Here is a 24,970-nt window from a genome sequence, read left to right on the forward strand (position 1 = left end):
TGTACAATAGGAACACTCTTCCCATCTGGTCCAGAAAGAATATCTATCCTGCCCCACCCAAGTTTCAGGGCCTAATGGTGGTCTTTAGATTTTTGTTTCCTTTTTTCTAAGTGTCCTACCTTATCAATGAGGGCATGCCAAAAAAAAAAAAAAAAGAAAGAAAAAAAGAAAACAGGAGTTCTGGGTGCCACAGAGAAGGCACCATCTGCTGCCATTGTAGGAGAGTATATGATAAGCTTTGGGTTTTTAGGGTACATGCAGTATTAGGTGTTTTCTGTTGTTTTCCTATAGGTAAGTTTTGTTATTACTCTTCAAACTGTGGTGTTTATTGCCCCAAAATTTAGTATTATCTTTACTTTTCTCAGGTTTAAGCCGTTTTTTCCATTCCAAACTTCGCAAGGATTTGAAGAAGATGAAGAAGAGCATATCCATATACAACAATGGGCACTTACTGAAGGCCGCCTTAAAGTTACATTGTTAGAGTGTAGCAGGTATGTTCTTTGTTTCATCTTTGCTACATTATGAGAAAGAAAGTGCAGTGAAAATATACTTAACTATATTTGTGTTTGTTCCCCCTTTGGGTTAATTTATATTTTATGATCTGTAAATCTTTAATCATAAATTTCCTAAAACTAATCCTTTCCAGCTTGCAAAAAATATATACCATATTTTAGAAAGTATTCTAATGGAGAGGATCATTTATTCTTCAGTAATTCCCAGACTTTTTAGATGCTTGATGCTCTTTTGGCATATTTCTAATTTACTGACTTTTGGAGAGCTGTTTTGGTACAACATTCTCCAGACTTGTATGTGATAATCATAAATACCCTGGAAAGTTGCAAATCCAGATTTAGAAAGCCCTGCGATTCTTAACATTTTAGAGCTGAAAAGGGATCTCCAAAATAATCTTGTCCAGCCTCCTTATTTTACTTTGCATGCCCCATGGTCTAAACTGTGTTCATATCTTGCTTAAACTAGTACACTAACCTCCTTACTTTTCTCCTAATACTGATTACAGATGTAACCACCAGAATGAGCTTTTTAAAATGCAAATCTTCTTGTCACTTTCCTACTTAAAATTCTTTAATGGCTTCCCTGTTACTAGAATATAGACCCAAATCCTTGCTGTGGCCTACATGCGTCTCTTGCTTCTCTAGCTTCTTTCACTTCTTAGCTCCTCACTCATAATGTCTCAGCCACATAGGCTTTCTTTCTTAAAGCAGGAGGTTGGCAAACTTTCTCTCTCAAGGGCCAGATAGTAAATATTTTAGGCTTCATGATTCACATGGTCTCTGTTGCCATTACTCAGCTCAGCCTTATAGGATGAAAGCAGTCATAGACAGCAGGTAAACGAATGGGCATAGTATGGCTGTGTGCCCATAAAACTCTACATATGAATTTCATAATTTTCATGTGTCCTGAAATACTCTTAATTTTTTTCTATCATTTAAAAAATGTAAAATCCTTTGGTAGTTTATAGGCTACACAAAAACAAGCAGGGACTGGATTTGGCCCATGGACATAGTTCACTATTCCCTGCCTTAGATATTTTAAAGTACTATGCTTCTTGTGTTGATTCTCCACTGAAGGCCTTACCCTGTTTTCTGCTCCTTGAAACCAGACTTCCTTGATCCACTTCAGCAACTGCCTCTTTAATTGTTCTGTTTATTTCAAGTACAAGAATATTGTCCTTATGCTACATTTATATGACACTTATTTGTACCCTTACTTGGTACTTATCACTTCTATTTTTATTTCTAGCTCATAAAAACAAGAAGTGCCGAGGTACAGAGTTATATTTTGTACCTAATGTATTTGTGTCCTTGCTAATATGTTAATTTTGAGTATACTGATAATGTGCTAAACACTTCTTTTGTTTTGTCTTGGAGTGATTCAATACTGTACATCATTATGTCAGAAAGACTGGTTGAAAAGGAATTCTTTTATCAAGGAAAGACTAAATATAGTGTAGATTTTGTAAAAGGGACCACAGTGTACAGTAAAAGACATATACAGTTAAAAACCCAGCTTTTTGAAATGAGTAAACTAAATATGATATGGTAAGCGGGAGTATTAGATACCTAATTTTAATTTGGGCTTGTCCTATTAAGATTAGGAAGGACATTTTTTTGTTTTTTGTTTTTTTTGGAAGGACATTTTTTAAGTGACCTATGACTAAGGAAATTTTGACCAGATGTTTCTTTTTTTTTTGTTCTACTGAATTTTCTTGTAGATTCACATTTCTTGTAGATTCAGAATCATACCATTGGATTAACTTTTCCAAAATAGTATAGCAACTTTAAGACATTAGAAGGGCAGTTTTGGACAAAATTTCTTGCCCCTCCTGTATCTGGCTGCTCATCTACCCTTTCCCAAACCTACAAAGACAGCCTTGAAGGAGATTTATTATTCATTTATTCAACATACATTTGTTTACTATGATGTAGGTGATGTGTAATAAGGAGATACTGTTATAGGAATTTATAAAAACTAGTTCTTTTGCCTTAATGTTGCTGGTGGGAGTATAGATTGATTATATTGGTTGTGGCTGTTCAACTACTAGCTGTTGGTGTCACCGGTGCTCACCATTCTTTTGCTTTATCTGAGGTACTGCTTGTTAAAGCCTTGCTGTCAGCCATGAATCAAAGACTTCATGAAGGCACTGAGCCAAGTATAGTCAGGCATTATTTAGGTCACATTGGATTGAGATAAGTGATAAGCATTACAATTTGTGAGTGTGTCTGTCCTACTTTATTTTAATAAAGAACTATATAATGAATTTCTGAAAGAACTTGAAAGAAAACTTTCTTAAGGGGTATAGGAGAGGGAACTGGGTTGATGATGGACTGGGGGTAAAGGTGAGAGGCAAACTTTTCACTATAAACTTTTTTATATTGTTTGATTTTTGTTACTGTATCACTGGTCAAAAAAATTAAAAAATAAGGATCAGCATTTCTAGGGATTTGATATGGAAAGCATGGACAGTAGTTCGTTGTTAACTCACATTTTTAGAAGTTGAAGAGGAAAGTAGAGACAATAGCCTGTAAACTTGGGTTATATTGCCATCACCTTCCTCCAGGTGACAGCTTCTTCTTGGGAGAAAGCACACACCTGTCTAGAGCATTTTCTAGTCACTATCTTTATAAACCCAACCATGTTTTTTTAAAAAGATTTTATTTATTTATTCATGAGAGACACAGAGAGAAAGAGGCAGAGACACAGGTAGAGGGAGAAGCAGGCTCCATGCCAGGAGCCCGACGCAGGACTCGATCCCGGGTCTCCAGGATCACACCCTGGGCTGAAGGCGGCGCTAAACCGCTGAGCCACCCGGGCTGCCCTAAACCCAACCATATTAAAGTTACCTAGTGTTGTGGTGCTGTGTTATTTTCACATAAGTTAAGGATTACTTAAAATTGTTTATGATGTAAAGAATAAATTACATTTCTATTCATCCTTGCCTTTTTGTCTTCAAATTGAATTCTAAACATTCTTTTCATATTTTTTTCATTAAAATCTTACATTACTTTTCTTCTAAACTTTTTTCTTAGTATAAAAAGTAGAACTCTCAGGTAAGATAGATTCCAAGTTTGTAGGATTCAGACTAAAGAGGATATATATATTACTGTAATCTAGGCATTTATATTTTAATAATTTTTCCTGGTCTTGAATAAACTCATGTCCTGTGATATACTGTAAACTCTAAAGCAGAAAGAAAGCGACACTGTAGAAAAAAATGGAAGAAAAATAAGTGCCCTTTTTGGAGGAAGGAGGAATGCTTGCTTCAATTTTGGAAACTTAAAGGTTTTCTTGAGAGATTTTTTTTTGCCATGACGACTTCATTTAATGATATAAAGGTTTGAGCAAATAGAATAAAATTATTGAACAAATTTTTAAGAGAACATAAACATTTTTTAAAGATTTATTTATTTACTTTAGAAGCAGAGCATGTGGGGGGGTGCATAGGGAGAGAATCTTCAAGTGGACTCCCAGCTGAGTGTGGAGCCCGACACAGGATTCTATCCCATGACCCATGAGATCATGGCCTGAGGCTTAACCGAGCCACCCAGCTGCCCCTGCCCCAAGAACATAAGATTTAAAATTAAAACATATCTGTGGACTGACCATTTGTATGTGGCTAAAATTGTTTTGAATTAGCATGCTGTCATGAGTTATTTTAGCATTTAGACATGCATATTCACGTTTATCTTGCTCAAAAGAGACCTACAGATTCTAGTTGGTATAATGTCATTTGTATCATTTACTATTGTTAATAGTTTTAGGTTAACATTCTTAGGAATACTAAGAATTATTTCTTAGGCTTTTTAGGACTTGACCTTGAATCTGGTAAAAATAATGAACTTTAGTTAATTCTTTCCCAGGTCCATAAACAGAACATCAAATTCATTATCCCCCAGAAAACTATAGTTCTGTATGAAGATTTCTTTTTATTTCTTAAACTACTTAATTTGAAATAATGGCTGTGTTGTGAGGACTTTTTTTTAAGTTTATTTTGATATAGTTTCACACAAATCTGTGTGAAGATTTTTTTCAGATTTATCTGTTGTAAGTCTTTAAGAGTGTATTTTGCCAATGAGGAAACAAATCCCAAGTATTCATAGAAAACAAACTTTACTGAAAGTATTGGAGTTGTACAACTGGAAACTTTATGCTTCAAAGGCAACATGAAGTGGTAGTAATACTGGCATTTGAGTTACAGAGTGCCGTGTTCATATCCTAGCCATGTGCTCTTACTATTATATGTCTTTAAACAAGTTCCATATCCATAGAATGGGCAAGGATGCTTGCTGCCTTGCTGGTAATTGTGATAAGAGATAGATACATAACCCTCAAGTGCTTGCTGCATAGCCCTTTTTTTTTTAAGATTTAAAAAATTTTATTTGAGAAAGATTGTGCAAGCGGGGTGGGGGGGTGGCGGCGAGGAGAAACAGAGGAAGAGGGACTCCATGCTGAGTGAAGAGCCCAGCGCGTGGCTCCATCCCATGACCCTGAGATCATGCTCTGAGCCAAAATCAAGAGTTGGATGCTCAAACCAGGTGCCCCAGTAATCTCTCTTATTATGCCTTAATGTAATAATCATAGTATTAAGAAGAAAACAAATCTTTAAACAAAAATATCTTCTTTACGTATTTGGTTGTAAGAACTGGAATTTGAATTTTATTACTTTAAAAGGGTCTCACAGTGTAAAAGGAAGTTATTTTCTAATTATTTGCAATATAGTTTTGAATTCCCCAATTAACTTGCATGTAGAAACACAAGTTTGCTTGTAAAATTGGTTCTAATACTTTGTGTCAAATTTTTTTTGCATTGACTAAAGCTGACTTTTTAAAAAAAAATTTTTTTAAGATTTTATTTATTCATGAGAGAGAGAGAGAGAGAGAGAGAGAGAGGGAGAGACAGAGAGAGAGGCAGAGACACAGGCAGAAGGAGAAGCAGGCTCCAATGCAGGGAGCCCAACGTGGGACTTTGATCCCAGGTCTCCAGGACCACGCCCTGGGCTGAAGACAGCGCTAAACCAATGAGCCACCAGGCTGCCCTAAAGCTGACTTTTTAAACCACAGATGAACTCAATTGCTGTATTCGTAGCACTGCTATTAGAAAACTAAATTATTTCACATTAGTATTGCAGTCATATTGTTAAGATTATTTTTTGATTTATAAATTTTCTCATAAATTATATTTCATTTTAGGATTTGAGGTATTTTGCAGAGAAAATATTTGCCCATATGCAGTTAAATAGAAGATAAAGTATATAAAAAAACAACCATATAGAGAAGAAAAGATCAGTTTTCTGGCAACAAAGGAAACTTGATGGATTACGTAGCTTTTATTTTCTGGTATACTGTGCATGTTCTTCAGGGGAAAAGAAATTCTGGCACCAAATTCTAGGAGGAATTTGTCATATACATCTTTATATTTTAAAAACATTGATGTAATAGATATATTTTATTTTGTTTGTCTGGTTTTATCAACCAGTTATGTTTTAAACAAACTAAGATTATAGTTTGTAAAGGCAGAGACTCTGAAATTTTGTTGTGTGAGAGTTCTGTACTCTAAAGCAGTATATTTAGGATAACGTACTAATTATAGATAGGAGATTTTAATTAAGGTCAATTCTTCACTGAGTCACACTGTTCTGAAGACTATTTTGTCAGTAGCTTCTAAAGTGTTTTACTGGATTCCAAAAATAACGTCATTTAAAAAATTTTCAAATGTTAGCACAAAAACAGAAAACTACAGCAGTTAACATTTTACTCAGTTACCACAAGTCTTCCCTTATTCCTATTATCTGCACGGATTCATGGATTCCTGTTTTATTTTTCTTTACTATTTTTAATATTTTGGTACCTAAATTGTCCCATATTTGGCCTCTAGGAACCCCTTCAAACTGGCTCATGTATGCTGCATCTGACATAATCCTGTCTTTTTTTTTTTTAAGGTCTTTATCATTTTGTGGTGTAACAGCTATTCTGGGTTCGTTTTGTATCTTCTCTGTCACAGTTCTATAATCAGTTATTTTTCCAGAGCCATGGTTCCTTTTAGTTGAAAATGATATTAAAATCAAGATCTGGGTTTTGGGTATTGTATTCATTGCTGCTCATATATAATCATAGGCCCCATTAGTGGATGGTTAGCAAATACATACATGTATAGACACTTATAGGTATATAATACATATAAAATATACATAATTTAGAAATCATTAATTTACCTAGTTCTCCCAATTTCAGTTCATTCTCTTAGCATTGTTCTTTGCCTTGGTTCTTTGCCCTTTCATATTTTTGTACCTTAAATCCTGGTTCCCAGTAACATCAGCAATTTACTTATTTGCTTAATCCTGTAATACATCTCAAATAGTTTCAGAATTGCTTTGTCCCTAGAAGTAGAGAAAATGTACTTACAAAAAGGAATTCAGGATTTATTTGTAGTTCCCCCCACTCCCACTCTACCCAAGATAAGGGTCATATGGTCAAGTACTGTATTCATAAATTAGATTAATTTTCCCCCTTCACTGTGTTATGTTTTCATTTGAAATATAGCTGGGTTTATTTTTTTTCTGTTTGCTTTCAGTTTTGGTTTTCCTCCCTCCCACCTCTGCCTTTCTATCCTTATTGATTCTTATTTTAATATGTAGAGCATTAACATACTTCCAAAACCCAAAACTATATAAAAACATATACAAATAGTCCTCACTCAGCATGGAACTATGTTAACCAAAACCTTGCATATCAGAACAGTATAAAGCAGGGACAGAGTTCTCATTTGCAGTAACTCAAAGTAAGGACTGCCAGTAAAGTGATTCAGATCTTCTGTGTACTTACTGATGTTTTTATTCTAGTTCTGTCAATTGCTGAATGAAAGTGTGTTTAAATCTTCAAGCATGACTATGAATTTATCTCTTTTTTTGTAGTTTCGTTATTAGGTGCATATTTCTTCATGATATATTGGCCCTTTTACCATTTACAAAGGGTCCCTTTTTTGTATCATAATATTTCTTGTTTTGATATTTATTTTGTGTAGTATTGATAAAGCTGCTACAGTTTTCTTATGCTTATTTATATCGTTTCTATGTTTTTTCTACAGTCTTTCACTTTCAGACTTTTTGTGTTTTCTGGTTTAAGTCTACATTACAAACAGTTGATTCTTTTACGTGTAGTCTGACAATCTACCTTTTCATTGGAGTGTTTAGTTCATTTACATTTAATGTAATGATTAAGTTGTATTTAGGTCTGTCATTTTGCCATTTATTAATTTATTAATGAGATGTATTACAGGATTAAGCAAATAAGTAAATTGCTGATGTTACTGGGAACCAGGATTTAAGGTACAAAAATATGAAAGGGCAAAGAACCAAGGCAAAGAACAATGCTAAGAGAATGAACTGAAATTGGGAGAACTAGGTAAATTAATGATTTCTAAATTATGTATATTTTATATGTATTATATACCTATAAGTGTCTATACATATATGTATTTGCTAACCATCCACTAATGGGGCCTATGATTATTTATTAATTAAATAAAAATACATAATGTAGATGATTGGGAAAAGAGCCAATAAGACAAAAGTAAGGGCAGCCCGGGGTGGCTCGGGGGTTTAGCGCCGCCTCCGGCCCAGGGTGTGATCCTGGAGACTGGGGATCGAGTCCCATGTCAAGCTCCCTGCATGGAGCCTGCTTCTCCCTCTGCCTGTGTCTCTGCCGCCCCCTCCCCCCCCCATGTATTCTCATGAATAAATAAAATCTTTAAAAAAAAAAAAAAGGGGGATCCCTGGGTGGCACAGCGGTTTGGCGCCTGCCTTTGGCCCAGGGCGCGATCCTGGAGACCCGGGATCGAGTCCCACGTTGGGCTCCCGGTGCGTGGAGCCTGCTTCTCCCTCTGCCTGTGTCTCTGCGCCTCTCTCTCTCTCTGTGACTATCATAAATAAATAAAAATTAAAAAAAAAAAAAAGACAAAAGTGAGAATTTTTGAAGTATTTTCAGAGACCTGTCTGAACTATCGATGTTTAGATGAAAGGTCAGGGCCAAATTTGCTAGCAGAAGTCCAAGATAGTTATCCTTTAATCAGAGGTAAGTTATTGAAAGTGTCTGAAGATGACATTAAGAAACACTTGTTTAAAAAAAAAAAAAAAAAAAAAGAAACACTTGTTTTAAGACGATTGCTGTTTATAAGGTAGATTGCATAGAGAGGTAAAGCCCCAGAGACTAATTAAGAGGTGTTACAGGTTAAAGGTGAAAAGGTAAGCACTTGAAAGATACTTGAAATCAATAGGAACAGAAAGAAGGGGACAAATAAGATAACTAGGACAAGATTTCTTGAGTGGCTGAATATGTGATGGGTATAGGTGGGAGAAGCAAATGACTATTAAGGATTTGAGTTGAGTAGAATTATGGCAAATTGACTTTGATTTGGTCATCAGATATTATTTTTCCAGATATTAGTCGTTATAAAAAGCAAGACACAGTTTCTGCCTTTCATCACTAGTAAGAGAAATAGAGGTGCTTATTTTAGAGGGAGGTAAACATGATTTTATATATTCTTTAGTAGTAGGGCATGGTTAGATTTCCCTCTACAGATATTCTGTAAACTTGGGGTTTTCGAAACAAAACAGGAGAGGGGCACCTGGGTGGCTCAGTTGGTTGAGCCTCCAATTCTTGATTTTAGCCTGGGTCGTAGTCCTGGGGTCTTGGGATCAAACCCTGTGTTGGGTTCCTCACTCAGTGGGGAGTCAACTTGGGATTCTCTCTTCTATCTGCCCCTCCTCCCATTCGCTTGTGTGCTTGCTCTCCCCTTCTCAAAATAAGTAAATCTTAAAAAAAAAAAGAAGAAGAAGGAGCAAAGCAGGAACAGAACTAGACATTAGGTTGGAAGTCTTTGTCATAGACAAGAGAGTTAAATTCTGAGTGGGATGGTTTCCAGGGGAAGGGAAGGGATGGTATAGGCCCTAAGCATGTATAGGAGGAGGTCAGCTACATTCGATTCTTTTCACAACCCATGAGTTGATATTTGACTCCCTACAGGTGTAAGACTCCTTTGAAATTACGTTTAATCTTTTTTTTTTTTTAAGAGGATTTCTGTTTTTCACTTTAGGTATAAAATGAGCTTCTACTAAAAGGGCGCATTGGGAATTTCCTGTTCTCAGTGGTTTGGCCTTGAGTCTTATAAATTGTCTCTTCTTGATAAGTAGTGTTTGTGTTGTTAACATGAGGTTTTAATATACTTTTGCCATTAAGAAAATTAACCTTTTGAACTTAGAACTTTCATAGAACTAACAATAGCTCTTTCAGGAGACAGAGGGGTCTAAAGGCAATTTCCTTTGCCATTTTGTTCAGTAGTATGGACTCTTCCCCCTTTCAAAGTAGTATAGTTAAAAATTTTTCATACCATTTCTCGGTCATTCAGCATATACTGAGTGTTCATTTGACTCAAAATATGTATTAGCCAGTGATTGTTACCACCTATTTATGGTGATTATATAATTTAAAGCCTTTAATTCAAGATTGAATTGTAAGTACATAGGCATGTAGGATGAAAAATGGATTCTTGTTTCAAATGTTCTGCCTAAGCTAAAGCAAATGCTTTCTAAATTCACCTGACTGGTACTTGTGTTTCCAGTAGGAAATTCTTCCTGGCATCTCTCCAAAAATTTACATGTTAGGAGATACCAGTCAAAAAGTGGAAAGAAATATTATAATTCTTCTTTCAACGTAGAGTCATTATTGAGTGAAGAAATTCACTGACTACACGTCAAAAGCAGGCACAGGAAACACTGACATAGGAAGTATGTCCTGGGGATCAGATATGGGACTTGTAGAGAGGAACAGTCATGGTCTCAACAGTCAGTCTTTAAAAAAAAAAAAAAAAAAAAATTTTATCCATTCATTCATGAGAGACACACAGAGAGAGGCAGAAACACAGGCAGAGGGAGATGCAGGCTCCATGCAGGGAGCCCAATGCGGGACTCAATCCTGGAACTCCAGGATCATGCCCTGGGCCGAAGCTAGGCCCTACACCACCAAACCACCCAGGAATCCTAACAATCAGTCTTGAGTGTAACTTTTGCCCTGTCTGCTAATGGGAGTCATTCTTACAAACTAAATGAATATTAATAAATTTATATGCGTAGTATATACAAACCCTAAGAAATAATACTTCATTTTTTTCAAAAGAGAAGTTTTCCAAGCAAAATAAATCTTTAAAATAGCAGTATGAGACATGCTTCTGTGTTGTGTTAACTTTTCTGGGAGAAACTAAAGTTACTTTGTTAGAGTACTAATAATGTTTGCAGGCTTTTTCTAATAATTGAATATTCACTATAGGCTACAGTTCTTTGTAAGCGCTTTAATGGAAGAAACGTAAAGAGAATATGTCAATGTTGTGGTATGCTCTGAGGTAGAATCAGAAGTTGATCTAAAATCAGAATTAATAGAGGCACCTGGTTAGCTCAGTTGGTTAAGCTTAAGTCTGCCTTCAGCTCAGGTGGTGCAGGGTCCTGGGATGAAGCCCTGAGTTGGGTTCCCTGCTCAGTGGGGAGACTATTTCCCTCTCTACCCCTCTTGCCTGATTATGCTCTTTCTCTCTCTCACTTAAATAAATAAATAAAAATTAAAATCAGAATGAATAAAAGCAGTATCTATTTCAATGGCAAAACCTGTTCTGGACAATCCAGCAAAATATTTTTATTATTAAAAAAAGAAATTAAGTTATCTGAGACATAATGAACCCTAACATCCAGTCTGGAGGTGTTTTTGGAAGTACTTTTAACAGTTGGACCAATTAGTGCAAAATGAAAATTTTCTATATCTGGAATATTTGTCACAAAACAAAGATCAGGATTATCAGAGCAACTAATGCTTTGTGTACTTTAAAATTTCATTGTTAAGAAAAACTATTGAATGTTAAATATTTGTGGTATTTCAATATTTTAAACAATTTTCATTTGGAATTTATTTTGTTTCAAAAGGTTTTCTGTTTTTTAATGTTTTCTGTTATCAAATACCAGATAAAAATCAGGCTTATGTTTTATTGAAATGTGCATCTTTTCACAGTATATTGATTCATAGTAATGATAAATCAAGGATTTATCATATCTTTTTGTAGCAAATGTTTAAAAGTTTTAGTGTAACCCTAATGATTTTACTCTTTGTTATGATCATTCATTATTCTTTTTTTCTTTAATCAGCTTTATTGAGATATAACTCACAAACCATACAATTCATCCATGTAAAGTATAGGATTCATTGTGTTTGAGTACATTCACAGGGTTGTGCAACCATCATCACAATCTAATTTTAGAATATTTTTGTCCCTCCTAAAGAAACTATACCCATTAGTATTCAATCCCTAGTCCCCCTAACCCTCCTCCCTGGCCCAGAGTAACCACTGATATACTTTCTGTCTCTAAATTTACCTACTCCAAGCCTTTCATATAAAGGTGGATTCATATAGTACGTGGTCTTTTGTGACCGGCTTTTTTCACTGAGCATTTTTTTGAGGTTCATTCATATTGTTGCATGTATTATTACTTCATTTCCTCTTATTGCCAAATAATATTCCATTTTGTGTATCTGCCACATTCTATTTACCTCTTCATCAGTTGTTTGGTATATAGGTTGTTTTTATGTTTTGGCTATTAAAAATAATGCTGCTTTGAACATGCATATTAAGATTTTGTGTGAATGTATGCTTTCATTCCTCTTGGTTATATACCCAGGAGTGGAAGTGCTGTGTGATATGTTAACTTTTTAAGGAACTGCCAAACTATTTTTCAAAGTGGCTGCACCATTTTACTTCCTTCCAGCAAAGTACAAAGATTTGTTTCTCTACATCCTCACTAGTATGTGTTTCCTTTTTTGATCTCTAGTGAGTGTGAAGTGGCATCTCATTGTGATTTTGATTGTCATTTCCCTGATGGCTAATGGTGTTGAGCCTGTTTTCATGTGCTTATTGGCTATTTGCCTATCTTCTATGGAGAAATGTCCAAGTCCTAATTGAAAATATTTTCTCCCATTCTGTGAATTGTCTTTTCACTTACTTGGTGATGTCCTTTGAAACACAAAAATTTTAATTTCGTTGAAGTCTCATTTTTCTTTTTCTTTTTCCTTTGGTACTTACACTTTTGCTGTCCTGTCTTAAGAAAATCATTGCGTAAATCAAGGTTACAAAGATTTGCTTTTATGTTTTCTTTTCTTACCTTCAGGTCTGTGACTCAAATTTTAAGTTAATCATTGTTAAGCTTTGTGTGATTCTCTTCAAAAACATTAAGAAGATGTTATGAAAAATATAAAAATATGATTAAAGTGTTATGCTTTCAAGGAAGGATTCTTGAGAATTGTGCTTCAAAAGATGTTATGAAAAATATAAAAATATGATTAAAGTGTTACGCTTTCAAGGAAGGATTCTTGAGGGCAGCCCTGGTGGCGCAGCAGTTTAGCGCCGCCTGCAGCCCAGGGCATGATCCTGGAGACCCAGGATTGAGTCCCATGTCAGGCTTTCTGTGTGGTGCCTGCTTCTCCCTCTGCCTGTGTCTCTGCCTCTCTCTCTCTCTCTCTGTCTCTATGAATAAATAAAATAAAAATCTTAAAAAAAGGAAGGATTCTTGAGAATTGTAATTGTGCTTCAATCCTGAAGATTAATATCTCCTGAGAATTTGGGAGCATTAGCTGGTGCATAGCCTATACGTGACAGTAAAGACCTGCAGGTAGTAGTTTACTCTTTTGAGCAGATGGTGGCAGCAGAGCTTTGATGAAAATTCTCATTTTTCTAAACTTAGTATTTTATGAATAATTATGAATCTTCTTAATTTTTTGTCAGTAGGCTGTTAGGCACAAAGTTTAAATTTACTTTTATGATTAAAAAATAAATATAGGATTGTTTTTGTTTTGCCATGAAGTTTATTCAGGCTTTTTGGTTTATGAAACCAGTTTGTGAAGTATGGACATAATTTGCTTGAGATCTCCAACCTTAGGACACAGTTTTCTCATATTACTCTAATATGTTATATCCACCTTTTCTTTTTAAATCTCACTTCTACCCCCATGATCTTTGTGTAGACATAAAGTAATAAGAGTAGCAGACAAAACGCTAATTAATGCTAAAGCTATTCCCAAACTTATTCCTGAAATACACTGGTAGGCTTATGCTCTGATTTAGAAGACAGGTAATATGGAAGCTAGACATGTGGGTAATATTTTTTTCCTTCAAGAGTAAAACTGCCTTATATCATCTCGAGATTGGGCCTGAGATTTCCTTTTCAGATCTGAATATTAAACAGTAAAATTAGATGATAGTTAATCTTTGACAGCTGTTTTTAAAATAATAGAAATAAACAACAGGACACTTAGTGTTTGCTAGGTGCTATACTAAATGCCTTGGATGCATTGTCTTCTTTTGTTTTCACAACAGTCTAAGTGGTATTATTTTTGCTCTAAATTTTAGAGACACAGATGGGTTTTGAGAAGTTAAATATTTTGCCTAGAGTCACACTGTTAGATGGTGAAGTGTGGGTGTGTTCATAAACAACTATATTGTACTATTTTATGTGTGTGTAATTTTCACAGAGGTGGTATCCTATTCTATGTATCACTCTGCAACTTATTTTTTAAATTCAGTCTAATTTGAAGATATCTGATCAGTGTGTTTCCCTCATGAATATATATTTATTTTTTCCCATTTAGTATAGTTAATTGTTTTAAATTTAAAATCAATTAGCCAAAATATAGCACATTAGTTTTATTTTTTTATTTTTATTTTTTTTAAGATTGTATTTATTTATTATGAGAGACACAGAGAGAGAGAGAGGCAGAGACACAGACAGAGGGAGAAGCAGGCTCCATGCAGGGAGCCCGATGTAGGACTCTATCCCGGGACTCCAGGAATACACGCTGGGCCAGAAGGCAGACGCTTAACCACTGAGCCACCCAGGCATCCCAAGTCCGTTAGTTTTAGATGTAGAATTCAATAATTCACTAGTTGTATGTAACACCCAGTGCTTTTCTCCTAAGGTCAGGAACATGTCAGGGATGTCCACTCTCACCACTGTTGTTCAACATAGTACTAGAAGTCCTTGCCTCAGCAGTCAGATAACAAAAAGAAATAAAAGGTATTCAAATTGGCAAAAAAAGTCAAACTCTCATTCTTCACAGATGACATGATACTTTATATGGAAAACTCAAAAGACTCCACCCAAAATTGCTAGAACCCATACAGCAATTCAGCACAGCAGGATATAAAATCAACGCACAGATATCAGTTGCATTTCTATACATTAACAATGAGACAGAAGAAAGAGAAATTAAGGGACGCCTGGGTGGCTCAGCAGTTGGGCATCTGCCTTCGGCTCAGGGTGTGACCCTGGAGTCCAGGGATCGAGTCCCACATCGGGCTCCCTGCATGGAGCCTGCTTCTCCCTCTGTGTCTCTGCCTCTCTCTCTGTGTAGCTCATGAATAAATAAATAAGTAAAATCTTTAAAGAAATAAAAGAGAAATTAAGGAATTGATCCTATTTATAATTGCACCAAAAGCCATCATATACCTAAGAATAAACCTAACCAAAGATGTGAAGTATTTGTATTCTAAAAACTACAGAACACTTAGGAATATATACTACTTTCTATTTATCTGCTAAGAAACAGCTTGTCCTTGAATTTCACCTAATTTTAGCTTTACTTCACTTTTCCACTAGAGGGTGTACTAAGTATTTGACTTAATTTTTTTTTCTGTTACCAAAGTTATAAATAGTAATAATTTATTACTTCTTAGTATAATCAGAAAGAAAAATTTCATTGTGTATAACTGGTATAATAGTCTCCTTGTTTTATTTTTATACTGCAGGTTACTCATTTTTGGATCCTATGACAGAGAGGCAAATATTCATTGTACACTCGAGTTGAGCAGTGGTGTTTGGGAAGAAAAACAAAGGAGTTCTATTAAGACGGTACAGTGGATTTACATAGTGTTTTACTCTTTATAAAGTTTATATTCTATAAGCATACCTTTAATAATGTTTTTATATTTATAGAGTTATTTTTGATCCTGTACACATAATTATGAACAACTGTTATTCTGTTGCAGCACAACATCAGTAATAAAATGAATCACATAAAACTGTGATACTCAGATTACTTGCTTGCATAAGAAACCTAGTCTAATTTTCCTTTTAGAACTTGAAAATTATTTCACGAGGATGGAATTAGAAATCATTCTAAATACCTTAGAAAGCAAGTAAATTCTTTCATTCAGTAGATGTTTTATGAGTGAGTGCTTGCTTTGTACCAGGCACTGTGTTAGATGCAGGAAACTGTTCAGAACAAAAAAGGACCTTTTTTTTTGGTGCTAACATGGGCGTAGAAGTTCGATGTGAGGGTTAGAAGAGAGATGGGAGAGGTAAACTACCTTACAGGATGGTGGTAGAACATGACAATAAATGGGTAAACAAAAGAAGTAAACATGGTAAATTTCCAGAGATTGACAGATACTATGAAGAAAATAGGATTATGGGATCCCTGGGTGGCGCAGCGGTTTGGCGCCTGCCTTTGGCCCAGGGCGCGATCCTGGAGACCTGGGATCGAGTCCCACATCGGGCTCCCGGTGCATGGAGCCTGCTTCTCCCTCTGCCTTTGTTTCTGGCTCTCTCTATCTCTCAGTCTTTCATGAATAAATAAATAAATAAATAAAATCTTAAAAAAAAAAAAAAAAAAAAAAAAAAAAAAGAAAATAGGATTATGACAGAGGAGATTCTTTAGATCTGATAACAGGGAAAACTCTTAGAGAGATGGCACTTGAGCAAGATGCCCAATTCAGTTAGAATTTCAGATAAACTAATTTTTTTTGTTATTATAAATATTTACCCAATTTTTATATGCTAACTCTGACAACGCTACACTGGAGACTTGAATCCTGAAAAGGAGCAAGCCACCTGGAGAGTCTGGGGGAATGAGGGAGTGGAAGTGCATTTCCTGCAAAGGGAGCAGCACCTGTGTGAGGGTGGGTGGGTTTGAAGAACAAAAAGAAGGCTAGTATAGCTAGTGCATGGTATGAAAGCTAAAGAGTCACGCTTAATCTCATACAGAATTTGAATTTCATTATTTGTGGTGGGAGAGTTTTAAAATGACAAGTGACATGATCTTTTGTATATTTTGCACAAAACTTTCTGCTTCTGTGGACAAAGGATTGTAGGAGGGCAAGAGTAAACCTGAGAGATTGGTTAGGAGGCAGTTAGGGGAAATGTTGGTTACTTTAGCTACTACCTGAGGAAATAGGAAAAAAAAAAAAGACAGTGGATTTGGGCTGTACTTTTGGTGTATGAAGGACTTAGAGTTCTGTTTTCTTTTTTGATTAAAAAAACCCCTCGCTACTATTACCTAAATTGCAAGACTGAAAAAATTATAAAGGTTTTTAAAATATTTTTTTTAAAGATTTTATTTATTTATTCACGAGAGACAGAGAAAGGCAGAGACACAGGCAGATGGAGGAGAAGCAGGCTTCGTGCAGGGAGCCTGATGTGGGACTAGATCCCGGGACTCAGGGATCATGCCCTGAGTCGAAGGCAGACACTCAACCACCCAGCCAGTCAGGGTCCCTGCTTTTAAAATATTTTAAATGCTAGAATTAAAAATAAACAAAAGTAGTGCTTTCCTTCAACATATTTAAGTGAACTTGTTGGATTCTTTGTGTTCTTAAATGAATAAAAATTGTCACTAGTTATTGGTTAATTTGTTTCCAAAGTGAGTTGGTATTTTCTGAATATTCTGAGTAGCAGTTTTAATAGCAGTTATTATGTGCTTCTTGCATTTTGCATAAATCTAGTAGTCTCTTTAAGATTTAGAGCGTTTATCCAAATTATCCATAGAATTTCTGTATTAAGCCCATGAAATTTCACAATGGAAACAGAATTCCAGAATTTTATGGCTAAAATGGAGGAGGGAGTCTATGCCTTAAAGGAACCATTGCCCCTCTTTTAGAGACAATTTATTTCATTTACTAAGTATATACTGAAATATTATGGGTTTGATAGTAATAAAATTCCAAGAGTGCTTTTTGGAACCCCTAAACCTCTCTGGAGTTACTTTTAGTCTTTTGAAAGATAAGATCCATTTAGCATGTCAAAAGTTTTTTGCAAGAATAAGTTATAGTTGTATTCTTTAAAAATGTAATACTTAATAACTTAGATATTTAGCTGTTTCTAATACATTTAATTCTTGGTGGCAATATAGCCAATCCTGTGATTATTTGTAGCCAGTATTTAGGAAAACAATTTCCCTGTTACATCTTCATTATGGTGAATAGGTACTTCTGCACTATGCTACTTAGCTATTTTATAGTAGTAATGATGTGCTTTTGGTATTTCTAGAGTAATCTGTTATTCTTTGTAGCATTTTAAAAAATAGTTACAGTTCTCAATTTTTATAAAAGATCTATAAGCATATCTCCATGCTCTTGAGAGCATGACTTTTTTTAATGGAAATATGGTATGCTTTAGACGTTCTTTTGACTCGAATTATTTCTAAATTACATAATTTCTTTAAGTAATAAGTGTTGTGAATATCCTTACATAAAGATTGAATATATGAAATTCTTTTGGAATAAATAGAATAATTTTGACCCGAGTGGGAAAATAGGAGTAAAGCTGGAAAGGGAGGATGGGCCAAAGGGTTTTAATTTGGAAAGTAGTAGGGAGCTATTGAAGATTTTGAGCACCTGAATGACATGGTCAAAATAGTGGTTTCTAGGAAGGTCCCATTTCTTTGGTGGTTGTTCATACCCCAGCTTTCTTTTAAGTTATGTTTCAAACAATTTGAAGCAACTCTTCAGAGGAATAAAATAACCAGTTTGTTCTGAATTACATGAATACATGAAAAAGCATTATTGTTTTATCTGGGTATAAAATGATCATAATTTGCCATTGCTAATGGCATTTTCAGTTTCTTTTATTATATTTGCAAAAATATGAGATTAGACAGCTTTAATATTTTACAGCAAAGGTTAATAAGATCTTAATCTTGAGTTACAATTTTAGGTCTTCACATATGCCATAGGTAGTTTTGGAGAAAGATTTCTGGGTTACTAATTACATCAGGTATCAAAAATGTCAGCAGCAGTTAAGTGTCTCCAGGCATTAAATTACATATGTCTGAATTTAATAACTAGAGAGGAGAATTTATTGTTCTTTAGGACTACATAAAAGATTGCAGAATTGGATTTGATCATTTGCAATATATTGCAAATTGGGATTAAAAAAACGAATATCATTTAAAAATATATGAGAGTACTTGATGAGTTTAGAAGCTATCTTTGTATAAATACAGTTTTCAGGTTTAAATTAGTTTTTTAAATGTTGAAATTTATTCAATGAAGAGAGCCACTTGTTTCAGTGACTATTAGAATAATAGAAACTTGTTTCTTTCCATAATTTAAATGTGTCTTTGTGTCTTTAAAGCATTATAATGTACCTTATCATCTTGCTGATAGTGGAAGATCATTAGTAATAATAATGATGATAATAATAATAATGGGGCACCTGGGTGGCTCACTCAGTTAAGTGTCTGCCTTTGCTTCAAGTCATGGTCCCAGGATCCTGGGATCAAGCCCCTAATTTGGCTCCTTGCTCAATGGGGAGCCTGCTTCTCCCTTTCCCTCTCCCTCTGTCCCTCCCCTGGCTCATTCCCTTTCTCTTTCAAATAAATAAATAGAACCTTTAAAAATAATAATGATAGACGAAAAGCTCTAGATTTGTAGTGTTTGCACAAGTGTTGGGAGGTGGAACTGGAACAGTCATAATGCATTAGTTCCATATTAGCAAAATAAAATGAATAATGGCTTAAGCAAGAAAAAGACTTGCCTTGTGTGAAAAGCTGTGGGTCAGTATGGCAGCTCAGTGATACTGTAAGTACAGAGCCTGGCTCTTGACTGACTTCTCCTCCATCATCCTTAGTATGAGATTTTTATCCTCATGGCTGCAAGATGTCTAATGCCCACCCCCTGGGTATCCACCTTTCAAGAAAAAGAGTGAGGTCTTAAAAAAAAAAAAAAAAAAAAAAAAGTGAGGTCTAAAGCATGCCATAAGCACATGTCAGCCAGGTTTTGTCCTTTTTAATTGCTTTCCTGGAATCTCCTCCCATGGATTTCCACTTACATCATTTGGATAGAACTGAGTCACTCGGTGTTTCCAACAGCAAGGAACTATGGCGAATCATTTTAGTTTTTCAGCCTTTGTAGAGTAGAAGGCAAGGGTGAAGGGTTATGAATGCATTTTAGGTGCCTAATCCATAGTCTTATGATAAGGAAATATTCCAGTCTGCCTGAGGACTTATTTTTAAGGAAATTTTTCTTATATTGGGATATAAGCAAGTAATTGAAAAGAATATGGATTTCCTCCTATTTGAAACGGACAAGGAAATAGAAAGGAATCTTCTGGGTCCCTGAATTTACAGTAGGTGGACAGAAGGGAGATACTGGAGCAGTCATACATTCAGTATAAATAGAAGCACGTCATGTCTTACAGAGCCCAATATGCAGGTATCTGAGGGAACTATGGTTCAAGGCATTAGGAGATGTCATAGTATTTCAGATTTGCCTGAAAGATAAGAAATAACAAATCCCTGAAGAGCGTTCAGCTAATGGTTGGAAAGAATCCATAAATGATCATTTGGAACTCTTAATCAGAATGAGTATATTCCTATCAGAAGGTTATGTGGTGTCAACTGGCAACTTGCAGTTGGCAGCTGCTGTAAGAAAGGCTTTAGATAGGGTCAGCCATACCATAGATTATGAAGAATTCACCTCCTGGATTCTAGACTTTATCTCTCTGTTTTGACTTGAGTGGTACTTTTCTTTCTCTTCACTGCTACTTCCCAGTCAAAACCTCATTTTCTGAAAGATAAATAATTTGTATCAGGTTTCCTCAATTTTCTTTTTAAACATACCCTTAAAATTAAAGAGGCACTTTGAAAATAAAATAACCCTATTTTCAAAGAACTGTCAGTATAAGAAAAGAGGCATGGAAACCAAATGTGTAACACTGGAAACTCGTGTAACACGAGTCTATGAAATACTTTGCTCATACACAGAGAGCCAAAGCCTTTTGCATATAGGATCTATACTTGTTCCATTAAATCCCACTACTCTAACAAATACTGGACCGAGTGGTATTCTAATAATTAGAAGACAATTTGAGAGTAGTGGTACTGGAATCAGTTTAGAGCAGAGGCAAGGATAGCTCTGAAACTATAGGGATATGGGATCTGAATGGAAGGATGACCTTCATAATAAGATCAGCCATGCTCAACTTCTAAAATTGAGCCTGATTCAGAGGCAGTGTGCCTTATTACAGAACCTAGTGAGTCTCCCTACACTTTCAGAGTAAAGGTTGGAGCAACTGAATGCAGGAAACACTTGGTGGAGGGCAGATAATGTTGGAAGAAAGTACAATATATAGAGAACTCATTCCCTGTCTAATATTGCAGTGCTAAACAAGCATATAGAAGAAATGGAAACAGTCAACTTTCAGAGTTTGTTTGTTTTTTTTTTTTAAGATTTTATTTATTCATGAGAGACAGAGAGAGAGAGAGAGGCAGAGACACAGGCAGAGGGAGAAGCAGGCTCCATGCGGGAGCCCGACATGGGACTCGATCCCAAGTCCCCAGGATCACACTCTGGACCGAAGGTAGCGCTAAACCTCTGAGCCAGCCAGGCTGCCCCAGAGTTTTTGATGAAGAACCATACCAAAGGTTCCCAAATCATTTCATTAGCAGGATAATATTTTGTCATAGAACTGCCTTAAGGATAAAGATGACCAAGCATAATATCCTGAATGATTGAGTCCAGGACTTGGATCAGTTTCTACAAATGATCTGAAACCACACTGTTCAATGGAAATCAAATGTATGCCATTTAGGTGATTTTAAATTTTTCTTGTAGCCACATTTTAAAAAGCTAAACAAGTGAACTTATTTTTAGTAATGTTTTATTTGAGCCATGTACCCAAAACATCGTTATTTCAACATGTGATCAATATTAAAAATGAGAGTGTTTTTTTCCTTTAAAGTCTTTGAAATCTGGTGCGTATTTTACAATTATAGCACATTACAATTCATCCTAACCACATTTCAAGTGCTCAGTAGCCACATGTGCTAGTAGCTACTATGTTGGACAGCACAGATCAAGAAGAAGGATGGACAACAGAATCAGATTTGCACATGGCACTAAACTTTTCTAAGATGCTCCAAGTTAAGAGGAACAAAATGAAGAAAAAGCTCTTAGGACAATTACATAAGAATTCAAAACTATGTTTAAAATAATTGAGATCTAGGATCGTTATAGAAATAAATACATCTTTGTGCCTGTAAAGCAAGAAATTTCAGCTTTTCATGAGAGTAATGTCACTAAATGAATACACTTATTTAAAAACCATGAAATTCTCACAGAATTAATTATTTGTGCATTTCTGGTTTCTATAATACAAGAAATTTATGAGAGCTAGATAAACTAGATAACATCGGGAGAAAAGTAAAATTAAAATGGCAGCGAGATAGTGATATGTAGTAAATGAATGGGGAAAAGTGATCTTCAGCTCAAAATACAAAGATGGGTAAATGATTAATGGAAGCATATAAATACAAAAAGTAAACAGCAGAATGATCAACAAATATACTGAACAAGGAACTAAGTCTGAGGGGCAATGAAGATAAATCTTATGTCCCTGATGATTGATGATCAGATGACATAAATGCTAAAAGAAAGATACTTAAAAGGTGTTTGACAATTCTGCATACTACATACTTGCTAATATACTTCATAGATAAATATGCTGTATTCTTTTTGTGTTTATGTGTACTGTACCTAGTAGAAACCCTGGTATGTTCCAGTTGTGCAGTTAGTGTCTTAGGAGGGTGAAGGAGGATAAGTGATCATTTTGAAATACAAATCTGGGATAGGCCCACTATATTTCCTGCTTATGCTGGATGCTGTAGCCCCTGGCCTACAAATATCAATTCCTCCCTTGTCCTTCCAGCCTAAGGTTGATGGTGACTTGTGACTTTTGCTAGTATTTAAGTTGCTCCACTGTCTCCCTGTTTGATTTTCAGTTCTATCATTGAGTAGCCATTCCCCATTTTTGAAGTATGTCTGCTTCAAATACTTAGATGTTTTCTGTTTCCTTATTAGACTGTGACTGATATATCAACCAATCATCGTTCCTCTAAAAAAAACTTTGCCTAATGAGCATGAAATGCCTTGGGAATATTTCTCATAGTTGGGAATTCATATTTATATTTGTGTGACAATTTTATTGGTGTTAACTTCACCAGTGTCTTTCTTTACAGACACTGTGATTGTTTTTGCTTTTAGCACTTGGCATTTAGTGGGTATTCAGTAAATGTTTCCAGGAATACTAAATATGACTGACTAGCTGGGAGCTTCTATTTACCCTCAACCTTTTTGCTTCTAGACTTGTAGATTTCAGCATAACTTAGTCGCAAAATGAGATTTACTGCTCAGTATTCCTTCTGTTAAAAGCCTGGTGTTTACAGTAAGAGTTTTAGTTTACAAATGTGGTACATAATGGTTTAATGGCATTATTAAAAGCATTAAAAGAATTTCTTATTCTAAGTGTATATGTATAGTTCAGTGTAGCCTAAATAAAATAACTGTGATCTTAAAATTTATTTGTCCTACTTCCTTTTTGGTTTTGGAGAGTTTTAGAAGTCTTGCTGAATGATAGCTATCCAGATCTATCTGCAAGTTGTTGAATATACACACACAAAGAGTCAAAAAGAGTTACCCTAAAGAACTGTGATTTCAAGTAGGAACTGAGACAGACAAATGTATAAATACATTAGACTAGATGCTTCAGAGTTGGCATTTTGGTGTGTTTGCTTAAGGCCAGATGCCTTGCAGATAGCATTTTGGTGTTCCTATTTAACCATTTGCCATTTACAGTCTTCTTAATCTTATCAAAAGGAAGAAAAAGATTAGAGCAAATAAAGCTTTTTTGAAAATGCCAGTTTTTATGAAACCTCTGGTTTAGTTCAATTTGATAATATTTGTGAATACAGGAGAGACTCAGTGGAATTTTAACCATATGTAATGTTCTATAATTTGGCTTCTTAAGTAAACCAGATGCCTTTTAAGCTTTAGGAGTAAATCCTATGGAGCATTTCCACTCTTAAAGTTCATTTTGGTTAAAAATGAGGGATGCAGTTATCTGTTTCATATTTTCTTAGTGTGTTTAATATGATTGTGAAATACTGTGAAAAGAGTAGGAACTTAGGTTAAAATATAGAAACATCAACTCTCCAAATCAGTATAAGGCACCATGTGAATATGAAATAGAAGCTGAATATGAGGCGTAAGCAATGAGAATATGGTCTTCTCTTTAAAGGAAGATAAGCAGTGAGGAAATAAGATCAACAGTATGGTGAACATCAGTACTAACAGCATTTGAATGCTCTAAGAGAGTTTCAAAACTAAATATTATGAGGGGAGATGGTATTCTAGGACAACTGGGAAAGAATAGGAGGTGACAGTTGAGCCAAGCTTTCCAGGTATATGTAGTATTTTGAGATAGTAAGAGGAGGACATGAGGTAAAAACAAAGAATGAGAATGTTTGAGTATGTTCAGAATACATGTTGTCCAGATTAAATAAAGACTATGGTAGTACAGGAAAATTATATAAAACAACAATAAAAAGATTGGACCATATTATAGAAATGCTTTAAATACCAGACCAAGAAGTTTAGCTGTTACTCTCCAAGACAGTAGGAGCTATGGAAGCTTTTAGAATGAAAGCAATCTCATCAGAATCTTGCTTTAAGGCGGACTGGCTCTGAATTTGAGTCTTAGCTAGGTCACTTATTGGCAGCATGATCCTAGTCAAAGCCCTCAAACCCATCTCGTCCACAAATACTTTATTTCTCTATAAAATGGGACTGATCATGCTTCACATGGTTGTAGGAGGGATAAATGAAATTCTCTATATTAAAATGTCTAGTTCAGTACCTGGCATATAGCACATAGTAACTACTAAATCTGGCAACAAATAGGTAAAGGTAAAGTCAAGGATGACTTGACAAAGGAAGGGTATGAAAAGTAGAAGTGAGGGACAGTGAAAGGCTGAACCAGAATGGCGGTAATGAAAATGGAAAATAGGATCAATATGGCTTGGATACCACTGGAAATAAAGAGTGGATTTGGGGAGAGTGAGAGACAAAGCCAGAAAGATGAGCCATGAGTTAGGAAGAAGAGAAATAATGTCTCATTTTGTTTGTGTTGGGTTTGAGGTACGGTGGTTATCAAAGGTCAATAGAGAGATGGAATTTTTTTCATGTGCTGCTTTGATCTATTTTTTTGTTTGTTTTTATATTTTCGATGCTGTCATATAAGGCCTTAACACACTTTAGTTAGGGTTATATGCTCTGTTTTTAGACCTCTTTTTTTAAATAGGATAAAGAGAAG

The 24,970-nt window shown here is 35.2% G+C and overlaps 2 protein-coding genes across 8 annotated transcripts in view; one reads left to right on the forward strand and one right to left on the reverse strand.

Moving 5' to 3' along the window:
• The window catches only part of PDZD8 (PDZ domain containing 8), an 83,067-nt gene that overhangs the window by 25,755 nt on the left and 32,342 nt on the right, over positions 1–24,970 (forward strand). For all 3 annotated transcript variants that reach the window (XR_012020521.1, XR_012020520.1, XM_072805158.1), the window contains exons 2-3: positions 366–491; positions 15,352–15,454. Coding sequence is in view for 1 of the 3 variants with exons in the window: in XM_072805158.1 (XP_072661259.1) it covers positions 366–491; positions 15,352–15,454 (229 nt within the window). In the remaining 2 variants the exon portion in view is untranslated. The remainder of the gene's footprint in view (positions 1–365; positions 492–15,351; positions 15,455–24,970) is intronic.
• The window catches only part of SLC18A2 (solute carrier family 18 member A2), a 114,838-nt gene that overhangs the window by 17,670 nt on the left and 72,198 nt on the right, over positions 1–24,970 (reverse strand). Inside the window, exons 21-22 of one of the 5 annotated variants that reach the window (XM_072805161.1) lie at positions 20,278–20,388; positions 19,587–19,726 (exon numbers count right to left, since the gene is read on the reverse strand). The exons of 1 other annotated variant lie outside the window; for it this stretch is intronic. The gene's annotated coding sequence lies outside the window, so the exon portion shown is untranslated. 3 more of the 5 variants (XM_072805160.1, XM_072805159.1, XM_072805162.1) reach the window with 3 other exon arrangements.

Source organism: Canis lupus, chromosome 29 (genome assembly GCF_048164855.1).
Source record: "Canis lupus baileyi chromosome 29, mCanLup2.hap1, whole genome shotgun sequence".
Taxonomy (NCBI): Eukaryota; Metazoa; Chordata; class Mammalia; order Carnivora; family Canidae; genus Canis; species Canis lupus.